The sequence below is a fragment of the Salarias fasciatus genome, chromosome 11 (genome assembly GCF_902148845.1).
Source record: "Salarias fasciatus chromosome 11, fSalaFa1.1, whole genome shotgun sequence".
NCBI lineage: Eukaryota > Metazoa > Chordata > Actinopteri > Blenniiformes > Blenniidae > Salarias > Salarias fasciatus.
The window spans coordinates 24,231,385-24,245,763 of record NC_043755.1 but is presented as its reverse complement, the minus strand read 5'-3'; the positions used below and the strand labels follow the sequence as shown (position 1 = coordinate 24,245,763).

Sequence of the window (14,379 nt, the reverse complement as noted above, 5' to 3'; positions counted from 1 at the left end):
ACATGAGTGCCCTCTGGTGGCGAGGACAGGGAACTACCGCGCGCTGACACTAATGCAATAGGAGTCATTTTTCTCTGCTGCATGCAGAGGAGCTGACAGCAGGAGAGAAATATTGACTCTGCTGCTCTGAAACAAGGAGCTGAAGGTGTGGGAACAGGTTTACATGATGCAAGGAGTCAAATGGATTTCTTTCACTGCTTCAGCAGTTTCGAAGTGGTTCACAGCCATGGTGGCTCGTTGTCGTTCTACGTACATACAGGGCGAGGTGGGATTGAACCCGCAAGCCCGCAATTAAAAAACAGAAGGCAGTAGAGTCAAAATACTGCGAGTGTTTTATTTCATTTGTACATGACATGACAGCAAAACAGTCAAAGGAGAAACTGTGCAAGACTAAACACACGTCGACGTGACACAAGTGAAACGCAGAACTCTCATTCTGGGGTCAGTTTACACGACAGTGTTGCTCTGAGAGGCTGGAAACCTTTTGGAAAACCTGGAAGTTTTTATTGTTGCTCAGGTTCTGCAGAAACAAAGGGAAATGCAACTTTTCTGAAACACTGCTACCATGCATCTGCCATAGTAAATGAGGGAGTAGATGTTCTCCCATTAATGTTTAAAACGTTTTGTTCTCTGCAGCGTGTGTGTGTGTGTGTGTGTGTGTGTGTGTGTGTGTGTGTGTGTGTGTGTGTGTGGCTCTCTTGGCTCAACATGCTAATTCCATCCTTTGGAAACGCATCTTCTTCTCAAAATGCTATGTAAACGAAAAACCTTACTGAAACGAAAATGCAAAATAATCATGCTTTGTCACTTGAAACGTCGTGGAAATGGGTCTTCAGTCTTCACATTAACAATCAGTTTTAAAAAATGGAGCAAAACTCAGTCAGTGTGCGTCTCTGGAGAACACGATCAGTTAATCTGAATTCCTCACGTCAGTGGAATGAAGTCGCCTCCACTTCCATCATCTTAAAGCCGATTGAGTATTAAAGTGACCTCTTTTCAGGCCCATCGGTCACTCCTGGGTAAAACTTTAACAGAAGGAAAACCAGCCTGCTCCTCCAGCACACCCTCAACATCACTGTGGGGGTCTCAAACGTGTGGTCCGAGGGCCAAAACCGGCCCTGCCTGATGAGCTTTCATGAGTAAAGGAGACAGAACTGAGATGTGAGCAGAATCAGTGACCTTCAACACTCTGAGGGCGAATATGTAAATAACATGCATTAAATCTGCATAACACTGCAAGCACATGACTTTCTGGCTGAAGTTTGTATCAGAAAACTTTGTCAAAATGGATTAATGCTAAAATTAAAATATAAATTTGAGGCTGTTTTTCCAGTTGTTTTGAAAACATAAACTAAATATAAACTTTTCCATTATGCTCTCAAGCATCTTCGCCCTGAACCTTCTGGTTTTGGGTCACGTGAAGCTGAAGTTCCTCTTGAGTGGGCCGGACCAGTACAGCAGCGCCATAAAGAACAAGCTTTAGACCTGAAGCTTTGTCCATGCTGTGGTTCAGAAGACGATGAAAATATCTACATTTCCACAAAACCAAACAATTGAAAAGAAAAGAACGACAGTGTCAACATGAAGCCATGTTAATCAACCTTCTGCTGCAGAAACCCAGTGGAAAAAAAAAAGCTTCTCTCGCTGTTGCTTCATGCTTTTTTCTATAAACTCTCCCTGAGTTCGACTGGACTGGAGCCTCATGCGGGCCAGTTTGGGCCCGCGGGCCTTATGTTGGGCACCCCTGCACTAAACAAAAAGAGATCAAAGTATTTAGAGGCTGTTCTCATCTCACATGTTCTGCTGGTGTGTGAAAACGAGCGTCCTGGAGGAGATATCCGGACTCCGGGGGACGCTCTGTGTAAGAGGATCCGTGAAGATCCCCGGTGGAGAACCACAGGCGGAGAAACCTGACCTCTCAGTGGCGGGGCACTGCTGATCGCTTCTCATTTCATCTCCTTCATGTGCTTGGTTAAATCCCACAATGCATCATGTTGTTGCCAACTCCGGTTCAGGAAAAAACACCAAGAAAGCTTCTTTTGAATACGAACTTCTTATTGTAGTGAGAAGGCATAAAAACAGCTCATCACGCCTACTGCATGTCTGTTTTTAACCAAGGATCAGTGCAGTTTTTGAGGCAAAAAGATCAGTGAAATCCACATTTTACCATTTCATAAAGCTCCAGCTGTTTCACACTGACATTTAGAGTGATAAAAAATTTACTCCTGAGGAGCCAAACGGGTTAAAAGAACCGGAAAAGATCGTCTGGGACGCTGTGAAGCAGGCTATCATGAGGTGGATCAATGTGAACGGCTGCTTCCTGATGCTGACGGCGTCGTTCTGCGTGCTGAAAGTTATACTTCCGTCTGCGTCGTTCAGGAAAACCGCAAAGAGAAACACATGACGCTGCGGAACCCGGCCCCCCCTGTTCAATATTACTCCCAACTAATACCAATATCATCATAAATTAGCGACATATAATACCTCCTATGTGGGCGGCTGGGCTGAGAGGGCGGCTGCATGTCAAAGAGGCCGTTCTTGTGAGAGGCAGGCATGTGCTCCGGGCCTGCAGGCTCTGCTGGGAAATGACATTTTCTAGTGGGTTTGGTGGAGGTGGAGGAGTCAGAGGACGTATTGAGCAGGATTCCAGGAAGAGGCCTGACTCAGCCGTCAGATGACAGAACGTCAGCTCGCTCGCCCGCTCACTTGTTCTCTCACCGCCGGCGCAGCGTGTGCACACGCTCCAGACCAGAGGGGTTCAGACCGGGGAGCTCCCGGCCCGGGACAGCGCCGCTCAGTCCACCGTCTCACACACCTGCGATACCCTCTGGTTGAAGTCTTCGGGCTGGTCGGCGAACACGTAGTGCCCGGCGCCGCGGATCGTCTGCAGGGGAACCAAACCTCAGATCATTAAGCAGAACCCGGCCGGCCGTCGTTCTCCCTCCACAGCTCCACTTTATGCACATGTAGCCAGTTTAGCTAACGTCGGACAGTCTGAGGTCTCGTTTACACGACAACGTTTCAACTGAAAATTCATCATGTTTGCATTTTCATTTCAGAAAAGTTTCAGGTTCACCTGGCAGCGTTTTGAAGACGATGTCCCGAAAACAGTGCAGTTAGCACATCAGGCCACCAGGTGGCACTGCTGTTTGCTTGGTTAAGTTTCCATGGAGACAGAGTTGAAATTTTCAGAATCTCCAGGCATCGATGTCACGATGCACGATGTCTTCACCTGAATGCGTTGTCGTGGAAACATGAATTCAGAAAAGCCTTTTCATGTCTTTCACGCCGTGCTCTGAATCCTCCCAGACGCTGCACATCCTCCTTCTCCTGAGAAGCCCATGATGATGCCGCCACCGTGCTTCACTGCAGTAATCTCTCTATTCTCCGTGAACCATGAAGGCACATCAACTCTGAAGGCGTCGAGCCAAAACCTGCAGGTCCAGACTGAAACCTGCGCTCCTGAGTTCGAACAGAGTCGTGGACGGATGCAGAACTGGAAAAGCTCTGACTGAAGGTTTGACGGTTGACACAGGGAGCTGTAAGAACGTACCATGATCTCCACGTGGGAGTAAGGTCTGAGCTCCTTCAGCGCACCGCCGGCGTCGCAGTCGATGCTCGACCGGGAGCCGTAGACGACGGTGAGCGGGACGTCCGGTCGCAGCCGGTGGATCCTCTGCAGCATCGGCCTCTTGGCCCAGCCGTACTCGCCACGCATGCTCTTGAACGCCGCCTCTCCACTGAGGAGGAACCCGGAAGAATGAAGACAGTGATGAGCAGGGAGGGAAGGCAGACGGGGGCAGGAAGCGGCAGACGGGGGCAGGAAGCGGCAGACAGGGCAGGAAGCGACAGACGGGGGCAGGAAGCGGCAGACCTGGGAGTTTGCACGTTGAGGTGGTAGATGTACTCCGACACCGTGTTGTCCGTGAACATGGAGGTGAACTTCCTCCTGAGGTCGGGTCTGAAGGTCTGGACCAGAGACGGACCTGCAGGAGGACCACCAGTTTGTCAACCGACATTATATTCACTCATTATATCATTGTTTTGCTAGATCAGACTATTTATATTGCTAGCCTCAAACGTTTCTGAGAGTTTTAATTCAATATTGATCCCAGTTAAATTCACATTGATAATGAATAAACCAATGAGTGTTTTCCTACAAACCCCCATGGTCTTGCTCCCATCACACTTTCTAATCCTTTACTGCAGCTCTGCTCTCATCCCGGCTGGCTGTGCCACAGCACCAACCAAACTCCGCTCTGCCACTCCGTCCAGTCTCATTAGAGTTTGTGTCGCCAGCACTTCCCCCTCCCCACCCCCGTCCGGTCTCACCCAGCGGTCCCACCAGTCGCAGGCCGGCCAGCGGGTTGAAGGGGCTGAACACGGCGCCCAGGGCTTTGATCCACACCGGGACGGGCCGGTCGGCCTCCGATGAGTCCGGACGCTCGGGGAAACCCCACGGCTCCACCAGGATCACGTGCTTCACTCTGCAGAGCAGGAGCAGGAACATATTCAACTCCTGCTACGAAGGATGGACCAATACCCAAACCAGTACCAGGGATCAGGTCTGATCATGCACGAAGGACTGGTTAAAGAAGACCCTCGAAACCACTTTGACTCAAACAACAGGTTGCTTCATTACAGCAAAAATAAAACCAAAACACAAGATGGAAATGGTTGAGAAGCCATGAGAAAGTGGTAGGAGAGACAATGTCATCTAAACCGAATTCCTGGTCACTTTGTTGGAGTCAGTCTCACCTCCACCTGGTCCAGGCACCATCCTCAGTGACCATCTGTGAATGCCAGCTAACCCTTCATGTTTCCTCTCCTAGTCTCTGGTGAGAGGAGCCTTTCAGCTTTAAAGTTGAATAAAGCATATTTGAGTAGGAGCTAAACAGAGTTTCTGAGATTTAAGAAGATAAATCTGATGAAAAGCTGTTTTCATAATGACGACGTGCTTCGAGTAAATCTGCTCAACACAGAGCTTCTGTCTCTTCTGCTACTCATTTGTGAATGAACGGTTTTCACTCTGTATTCTGGGAACACTAAAGTGAGGACTCTCCCTGGCAGATACATTTGAAGGCCTCACATTGGGCACGGTACGAATTGGTTTTAATGGTGAAAATGGGCATCGGGATTTGTCTCCAGGCAGCCAGCTGAACAGTAGGCACAGCTAACATAAGAAAGTGTTGTGACTTAAAGGCCATTTTTGAGCCTGAGATAAGAGGGCCGGGGATTTTTCTGTGTTTTTGATGAGGAGGGCCGATAAGGGACAGTCGAGTCGCTTTATCAAACCATCCTCGGGGAAAACTGAAGACTTGGAGAAGAATCTGGGGAGAAACACTTTGTTATCATGGTCTGAAGACACCTTGGTGAGTGAACTGTGGCAGCTGGAGCCACTGCTCCACACCGCCAGGTTCTCTCATACCGGTCAAACTCCAATGGATATTTGGGGATTGTATGTTTTGCTCATTTAACAGTAGCGTTTAAAGGAACTTTCCTTCAAGAGTTTGGTCTTTATCTCACTCAACCGCTTCATCCTGTCGGTGAAACCTCTCTCTGCCACCCGACCTCGTCCTGAGCTTTGTCTCGACTCCATGACCCTTACAGTCCTTCGCCAGGTGGGTTTTGGCCTTGTTTCCTCCTTCCATTCGGAGTCCAACTCTTCCAGACCTTGGAATCCTGTCATTGGGCATCCGTCGGTCATAACCAAACCATCGCAGCCTGAGATTATTCCTGATTTCAAGAGTCACATTCATATTGTCCATCATCATTTGTGATCTTGTGTCAGGAGAGGACGCAGATCTTACAGAGGAAGTGCTGTTATAAAGCCTGATCTTTATTTTCAGGCTGTACTGTTCAGACTTCCAGATGTTACAGACCCGACTGAAGGCTCCTCTGGTTCTGCTCAGACTCTCTTCATGGGAACCACCGTGACCACTTAAGGCTTCTGAGGCCGGTGAGACCTTCAGTGCCCTCCAGTTCCTCTCCATCAGTGGTGACTGGGGCTAGTGGGGCTAGTGGGGCTAGTGGGGCGTGAACCTGACTCTTTCTGGTTGATATGCATACCAGTTTGCTTAACCGGTCACATATCTCCTGGAAATGGTGATGGCTGGGTGGTACGACTGCCGGGTCCTTGGCAAAGACAAGACGGATTAAAGAGGAACGGTCTGATGTTGCTTCATGCATCGCCCAGCCAATGAAAACAAGGCAACGAGGCTGGGAGGAGAATGCAGCTGCCTCATTCTCCAGACTCAAGAGGGAACAATTCAATTCTCCAGGATGACTCCACATTTAAACAGTCAGCTTGATCCTCACTGGTGTGTTAAATACCATTTATTTCATTTATTCATTCTCAACCTATTTAGGAACAGGTTTAGGAACAGTTTATCAAATATGGACAGAATACTAAGGAGTGAGGTGAGCAGGTGAGCAGCACCGTTGACCACGACAGCGGTCACCACCGCTTTCATTGAATGGAAAATAAAGATGCATTTCTGTTTTGTGCATCCAAATTAAACAGGCCAGAAAACTCCACTGAAACTCATAAAATCGCTGCCGATTTAAAAATATCTTTAAAAATAACAACCTTCAATAAGATCTAGAAAGTATCATCTGCTGGTGGCTTCGGATTTATCTCAGCTGTTGGCTTTTATTATTATGTGAAAAGCACCGGGATCAGCCACATGGGCACCAGAGGAAGACAGACAGATCCCCTTTAAATGAGTCCAGCCCTCTGAGCTGCACCCACCTGCCTGGATGTCTGATGGAGTACGACACCGCCAGGTATCCTCCCAGGTTGTGTCCCAGCAGGATCATGGACTCCAGGCCCACTTTGGCCCTCCACTGCTCCACGGCCTCCACGAACTGGTCCTCGGCCCGCCGGGGGTCTTTAGAGAAGTGGGGTCTGGAGCTCTGGCCGAAGCCCAGCAGGTCCACGGCGAAGACGGGCCGGCCCCGAGACAGAGCGTCCAGGTTCTGCACCCAGAGGCCCACGCCGCCTCCGAAGCCGTGCAGCAGGACCAGGGGGGTCTTCCCCCGGGACCCGGCTCCGCCGCAGGCCAGGGTCCACAGCTGGCAGCCGTTGGAGACCGGGATGAAGTGTCTGGTGAAAGAACAGCTGACGCCTGAAGAGAGAGGGGGAGGAGGGGAGGAAGAGGAACTTAAAGGACCCTGACCGAAACACCTCACTCTTCCTCATCTGAGCTTCGAGGAATCTGGATTCCTCCTCCTTCCTGAAACACTTCCTCCACCGACCCCGGGTTCTTCACTTTCTGTTCCTTTTCCTCGATCGCTCCGTCTGCAGCTTCCTGAACGCACATTTTGAAACCGAATTCCTACAAAGTCTTAAGTGAAGCAACCAAAACACTAGAATCTCTGTTCCTCCACACACAGCCGGTGGTCCACTCCGACCCGGTCCAGGAACCCACAATCTGAACCAAGAAACTCCCACTGAACACTGAACATGATCATAACATGTGACGGCTAACACATCGTGCTGATTTTCTGTTTCAAATAAGCTGATCATCACAATCATCGACCAACTCGACAGTTTGGTCTGCGGATCTGAGCACGACTCACATCGAAGCATCCGGGTCTCTGCAGCCTGCAGGTCTTTCTGAGAGGTGGGACACCAGGAAGGGAGCCAGTTTGGGATCCAGCACCACCTGAAACCACACAAACTGATGACGAAGGGTTTGATCCCGGTACAGGCAGGCCATCAAACATCAGTACCTACAGCTAACTCCCTCACAAAGGGGAAAATCTGCATGTAGATATTGTGACAAAATTAGAGTGTATTATAAAACAGGTTGATTTCAAACCATCTATTTATTCTTCTCACACTGATGGGAGCAGCAGAATTTCCAGAGAACTGGGCCACTAAACCAGAGAGTCTGTGTTTACTTCACAGAATTTAATACAAAATTATATTGGAAAGAAAAAAAAAAAACGGTTTCAGCATCTTGAAGCAGAAACACAAACAACAAATAACTTTCTAACTCTTTTAATAGTTTCATTTAAAACACTGCACACTGGATCACATTGGTGGCAGGTGTAAACACGTGCACGCACACACACGTGCACAAAGACGAAAAGAGATAAAGTCATGTTGAACTTTTACCAACACTTCAATGAAACTGGTTACTGGTTTACCAAACGCTTCCTGTTTGTTCAGTTCTTTATGACACACACGCACGCACGCACGCACGCACGCACGCACGCACGCACGCACGCACGCACACACACACACACACTAACTGGAAGCTGCAACTTGAAAAAAATCCACTGTGAAGGTGTGAAACAGCAACATTTGAGCAGCAGAATAAAGGCTGATGTTAGTGACGCCACAGGGAGCCGCTGGTATAACGGGGCGTTTATTCTGCGAGCGTCACGTCTCATGACCCCGACATCAGCTGCTCGGCCCGTCCTCCAACACTCCGGCAGCTCTGCGGACGCCAAACTTCACAGTACACTTAATTCGGCATGGAAAATGAGGAAAGAAAATGTTCTTTTTCTTAAAGCGGAGGATTAGGAAAGCTCAGCGAGGAGGTGTCGAAATGAAACATGAAGAAAGAGCTGAGGGATTTTAAAGTCCACACACTCCTCATAACGCCACACACGCTGGATGATTATGTCTGATATATTAGAAAAACCAAGCAGCGTCCATGAAGTGAAACATCACTGCACTGGGGAGTCCCAGCCTTATGAATACATGCTGACAGCTCAACACAAACACTGAGATAAAGGAGAAATGAATCATTTATCTGCACAGAGGAAGAAAAATGAAAAGTAAGAACTTTTCCTTATTTCCCATGACAGTGCTTCAAAATGAAGGGGGCGTGTTTTAGATCTGACTGACATTTTCAGTAGCTAGCTGTAAAAACGACACGGCCACCGGTACAGGAAGAGTCTTCAGGCATTTCACACAGTTTGTCACAAATACAAGAGGATAGGCACACGCACATTAAAAGAAAAAAAAAAACACCTGTTGTGGCCCTTCCTAGACGCGGGGTCCTCTACCAGAGGCCTGGGAGCTTGAGGGTTCTAGCACTGCACTCTTCTGGACAGAGATCTCAGATGCTGTTCCCGGTATTTCCTGGAGCCAGGCATCCAGCCTGGGGGTTCCTGCCCCTAGCGCCCCCATCACTACTGGACCACTGCTGCCTTCACAGCCCACATCTTCTCCAGCTGCTCTTCCAGCCCTTGGCATTTCTCCAGCTGTTGCTGTTCCTTCTTCCTGCTGTTCTGTCCCTGGGGACTGCTGCATCCATCACTGCTGCTCTCTTCTCATGTTTCTCCTTTACCAGTTTGTCAGTCTGACTCTTGAAGTCCCACAGGATCTTGGCTTGGTTGTTTTCCACCACTTTTGGGGGTGTTGTCCATCTAGACTCTGGGTTCTCCAGTCCGTACTCGGCACATATGTTTCTGGATACTATGCCTCAACCTGGTTATGGCGTTCCATGTCTGTCTTTCGTGCCAGCATCTTGCCCCCTGCTGTGATGTGTTGTTTCAGGGGCTTCCTGTCACAGTCTGCTCCTGGGGTCTGGTATAGTGTGTTCCACCCCGGCCTCTACTGATCTGGTATTTAGAGCCTCCGTGCTTCAGTCCTCTTCCTCACGGGGTTCCACTGTCTGAGGCATTCACGGAGCAGGTTGTCATGGGAGCCATTTTCTGGAGGTATTCTTGGAGGGAAGACGTTTCCTCCTGGGTGGTGGCTTTAACACTCACCAGTCCTCGGCCTCCCTCACTTTGCTTTGTGTCCAGCCTCAGGACGCTGGACTTCAGGTGAAGCCCTCCGTGCATTGTGAGGAGTTTGCTTGTCTTGTTATCGGTAGCTTGCATCTCTTCCAGTGGCCAGGACATGATATCAGCTGGGTATCTGATTACTGGTAGGGCATATGTGTTAGTGGCCTGGATTTGATTCTTGCCATTCAGCTGACTGTTCAGACCGGTCTCACCCTCTGAAGGGATTTGGCTGTGGCTGACTTCCCAGCTGTTTCATCCTGGTTGCCATTTACCTGTGGGATCCCCAGGTACTTGTAGCTGTCCTGCACATCTGTTATGTTCCCTTCAGGCAATTCAACTCCTTCAGTTGTGATCACCTTCCCTCTTCTAGATACCATTCGTCCACACTTATCCAGTCCGAATGACATCCAAATGTCTTTGCTGAATATCCTGGTGAGGTGAATCAGGGAGTCGATGTCACGCTCATTCTTGGCATACAGTTTGATGTCATCCATGTAGAGGAGGTGGCTGACAGTTGTTCCACTCTTGAACCGGTATCCAAAGCCGCTCTTGGTAATGATCTGGCTGAGGAGATTCAGGCCTCTGCAGAACAGCAGGGGGGACAGGGCATCTCCTTGGTATATGCCGCATTTGATTTTCACCTCTGCCACTGGCTTCCAGTTAGCTTCCAGTGTTGTCTTCCATAGCTTCATTGAGTTTCCCAGGCAGGTTCTCAGTTCCCTGTTGATGTTGTACAGTTTCAAGCACTCCAGTATCCCTGTGGCATTGAGTCATAGGCTTTCTTGTAATCAATCCAGGCAGTGCACAGGTTAGAGTTTCTGGTCTTACAGTCTTGTGCAATTACCCCGTCGATCAGTAACTGGTGTTTGGCTTCTCTGCTGTTACTGCCAATTCCTTTCTCTGCTCTGCTCATGTATTGTTCCATGTTCCTGTTCATCTTAGCCACTATGATGCAGGTAGGAGTTTCCATGTGGTGCTGAGACAGGTTACAGGCCGGTAGTTGGACGGTATTGTTCCCTTCTGGGGGGTTCTTCATGATAAGGACCGTTGGACCTTGGGTCAACCACTGTGGGTGGTTCCGTTCTCTTGGCAGCTGGATTATTTGGGCTGCCAGGCCTTCATGGAGTGCAGGTAGCTTCTTCAGCCAGTAGGTGTGAATCCTGTCAAGACCTGGAGCTGGCCAGTTCTCCATTTTTGCCACTTTTTTTCTGGATGTCTGCTGTTGTGATGACTACTGGTTCTTGTTCTAGGAGGTTGCAGAGTTCTACTTGTAGGTCTGCTAGCCACTTTGCATTGGTGTTGTGTGGCACCTCTTTGAGAGGATACCTTTGCTGGATTGTTGGAGAATGATGTTTATCCTCCTGGCTTCCACTTCTCTTGTATGTCTCTTTAGGGGGGTAGCTCAGGCTGACAGTCTTTGCTCTTCAGTCCCCAGTGCCTCGGCTGTGGACAACTTGCTGTATTTCTCAGGCAGTTCCTTCTTAAGCTTCACACCTCTGTTCAGTTCTGTCAGGAGGCTACCTGCTTTCCATGTTGCCTTGATTTTTGCCTCTAGCCTTCTTTTCTAAGGAGGGTCTGACTTCTGGCTACTCATGCTGTTCATCTTGTAGCCAAGCATCTCTAGGATAACTGATGCCGTACCGTAGATCAGTTGGTTGGTCTGTGACGTTCTGGGTAGAGATACTCAGCAGTGCTTTGTTTACATCGTCCAGTAGAGATCTTTCTGGTATTCTGTTCTTTAGCCTTCACGATCTCGTGATAAGAATGAATCAGCGATGTATTGTGATGGGTGTGATGGATTAAGAGGGTCAACCAGGATTACCTGATGGTGGTGTCCACGTAGCCCCGGACGCCGCTGGCCAGACCGTAGACCCCCACAGCGGTCAGCGCTCTGTGAACAACCCTGCAGCCACAAGAAAACCAGGACTGAGCAGACCTGGTCCGAGCAGACCTGGACTGACCCAGACCAGGACCAATCCAGATCCAGACAGAAGGATTGGTCAGCAGCACGGGGAAGCTGGTACTCTATTGGTAAAAATGATCCGTCGCTCACACATGACAGAATGTCAGGAAATATGAATTATTATTGATAATCCCAGAAAAAGAAATGGATCCAGAGATTATGAAGGAACCTGGCCTGACAATCCTGGGAGTTTAATCTCACTTGATTTTGAGAGGAAATGAAAAAGGCAGATTTCATTAGAGCACTTGAAGCTGTCTGACGTGTCTGTGACTGTTTTATGACCAGCTGTTTTCCTCTGATGGTGTTTTTATCTTCGTCTATGAAGCCATAAACTATTATTTCCACCCGGGGACAATAACATCTACTCTGTCTGTTTTTATGTAATTGTTGTGAATGCTCAAGCACACATGTGCTTACAAGTCTCCTCATAACACAGATTGTCTAGAGTTTTACCAAATAAAATCTATTTCTCCAGAAACCAATGCATCTTCTCTGACTTACTAATCTGAATTTCTGAATTACTTCATCACCGTGAATGTATCATAAACATAGAGCCACATTTCAGGAAAACAGCAAAACATTTGATCTCCGACCCAGTTAAATTTAATAATACTCAACAGAAATCCCATGTGAACTAAAATTAGGATCTAAAGGAAAGGACATTTCTCTTATTTTTTTGTTTTGTTTTGGGGTTTTTTTTTCAGAAAGAATGGAGCGAATGGAACAGAGTTATCCAGGAGCGTTGGACTTGAACGACTTGACAAATACTGTCAAGAGCAAACAAAATGACTGTATGGAATTTTGGGAACCTTACATAAACATCATTCGGGATAAATGATATATCAGCATCGATGTCGCACAGACAGGTCAGCTTCATATAAAGGAAGATCTTTTCCGACATGTAGCAGCAGCTTCAGTGATGCAGTGTTTGATTTTCCTCCTGTGATTTGTTCTGACATTTTTCAGATTTACCTGTAGTTTAAATGACATAAAAGAGGCAACTTCAATCAAAAAATGATTTTAAAATCAAATATATGTATGTGTTATGTATGGGAGAGCATCAGGGCCACCCGGGAAAAAAGAGGTAGACTCATTTTTAACATTTTCAACATTATATTTCAACTTTTTTCACAAAGTGCATGATGAAATAAACATATCTGTCCTCAAACTTTTTTCCCCCCTCATGAGCGTCTTTAATACTCCTCCAGAGTTGGTCTCTCTGTAAACCCCGGTCCAAGCCCCGGTCCAGGCCAGTGCAGCTGGACTTTCATGAAGTGCTGCAGCGAGCGAGCTGCCCTCCAGAGCTCTACAGTGCACTACATTAATGTGGCATTTTTAATCTTTTCACATTCAGATTCTCATTTGTGAGGAATGTCAGTTTCAACTGATATCATCGTATTTATGCGGAATACCATTGTGATGGTTCACTGTAAATAAAATACATTATAGTGTACAAAGACAATGTTTCTTCTTTTTTTTTGCATAATATTTTCAATACCTTTTTTGATTTTTGCACTGATTTGTTTCATTTTGCTCAAATTTTACTCATAATAAATGAAATTCCAAGATTCACATAAACTGTTGTCTATTGTTTTTTCAAAGTGCTTTTTTTGTGTGTAATAAGCATTAATAAATAGGAATAAAACACCCGACTGCTCTCAGATTATAACAGCAGGATTCCAGTCTGGGGTTGGTAGAGATGTTCATGACTGCTTGTTGAGAGAGGGCCAAAAAGAAAATGACAACATATGGAAAATAGACAGTATGATGGAAATTACATGTTCACCCACTGTTAGTTTGAGTTTTGATTTAATTTAAATTTGTTAAAACCTGACTGAATTTGACACATGCATCTCTTCTATATTTCATAACACATCATTCCTTGATTTTTGTGTCTGACTCAGCTCTATAGCCACCAGCTGGGAAACACGACCATCTCTCCTACAATGCAACCGATTAAAGACACAATTTCAGTAAATCAATTGTGGTTATTCACAGTTTTGTTTCGTATTTGAAATTCTGTCATTTTAAATTTTGCAGAGCATGAATGCATAGTGCATGAAAACATTTCATATCAGTCAGTCTGGTATAGTAACAGTCATATTTTGTTCGTACGCAGATTAGATCTGCACAGTTCATCACAAATGTATCAATATCTTCAATAATACACATATTCATACATATTTACAAAATTATATTTTAGCAAATTCAGAATGACACTTTTCAAAAATGAAAAAAGTGCAAATTATTGAAATAAATTAACTAAAATTGGGCTTAAAAAGCACAATGTTTGTTGTACAACTAAGAGTTTTGGAGGTTTTCATAGGACCTCCTGCATGTTGACATGTGAGAGGCACGGACAGGGGATGTTTACCTCAACTTCACTCACTCCGTGAGTGTCACAACTCGTTAAACCTCGAAACAAGAGCGGAAAACATTTGAAACGTGCGCAGCCAGAAGCTCTTCAACAGCGGCGACAGATCCGCGCCGAAAAACAGAGGTTAAAGCGGTGTTTTAGAGTAAAAACTCACCCTTTGCTCGCCGCCTCTTCTCCTGCCATTCCGCTGTCGGAGCAGCTCCGCGTCACGTGACCTCAGCGCCGCGATTCCAGCCGTTTGATTTACTCACCGGCGTCACGTCAGCGGGGCGGCGCGTGCAGAGGCCGTCCC

The 14,379-nt window shown here is 47.1% G+C and overlaps 1 protein-coding gene across 1 annotated transcript; it reads right to left on the bottom strand.

The window, feature by feature from the left end:
* Positions 1 to 330: 330 nt before the first annotated feature.
* LOC115396424 (1-acylglycerol-3-phosphate O-acyltransferase ABHD5-like) lies at positions 331 to 14,281 on the bottom strand. Its single transcript, XM_030102303.1, has 8 exons — positions 14,242 to 14,281; positions 11,570 to 11,650; positions 7,582 to 7,667; positions 6,752 to 7,127; positions 4,333 to 4,487; positions 3,875 to 3,986; positions 3,554 to 3,740; positions 331 to 2,884 (listed from the first exon to the last, which is right to left on the bottom strand). The coding sequence occupies exons 1-8, from the start codon at positions 14,268 to 14,270 to the stop codon at positions 2,795 to 2,797; spliced, it is 1,116 nt and encodes a 371-aa protein (XP_029958163.1). The 5' UTR covers positions 14,271 to 14,281; the 3' UTR covers positions 331 to 2,794.
* Positions 14,282 to 14,379: the final 98 nt, after the last annotated feature.

Coding starts and splice junctions, on each gene's coding strand:
- LOC115396424 (XM_030102303.1), bottom strand. CDS start 14,270: ATGGCAGGAGAAGAGGCGGCGAGCAAAGG. Junction 11,651..14,241: donor GAAGAGGCGGCGAGCAAAGG/GTGAGTTTTTAC, acceptor TTGTGGCTGCAG/GGTTGTTCACAGAGCGCTGA. Junction 4,488..6,751: donor TCCATCAGACATCCAGGCAG/GTGGGTGCAGCT, acceptor CCTGCTCTGCAG/AGTGAAGCACGTGATCCTGG.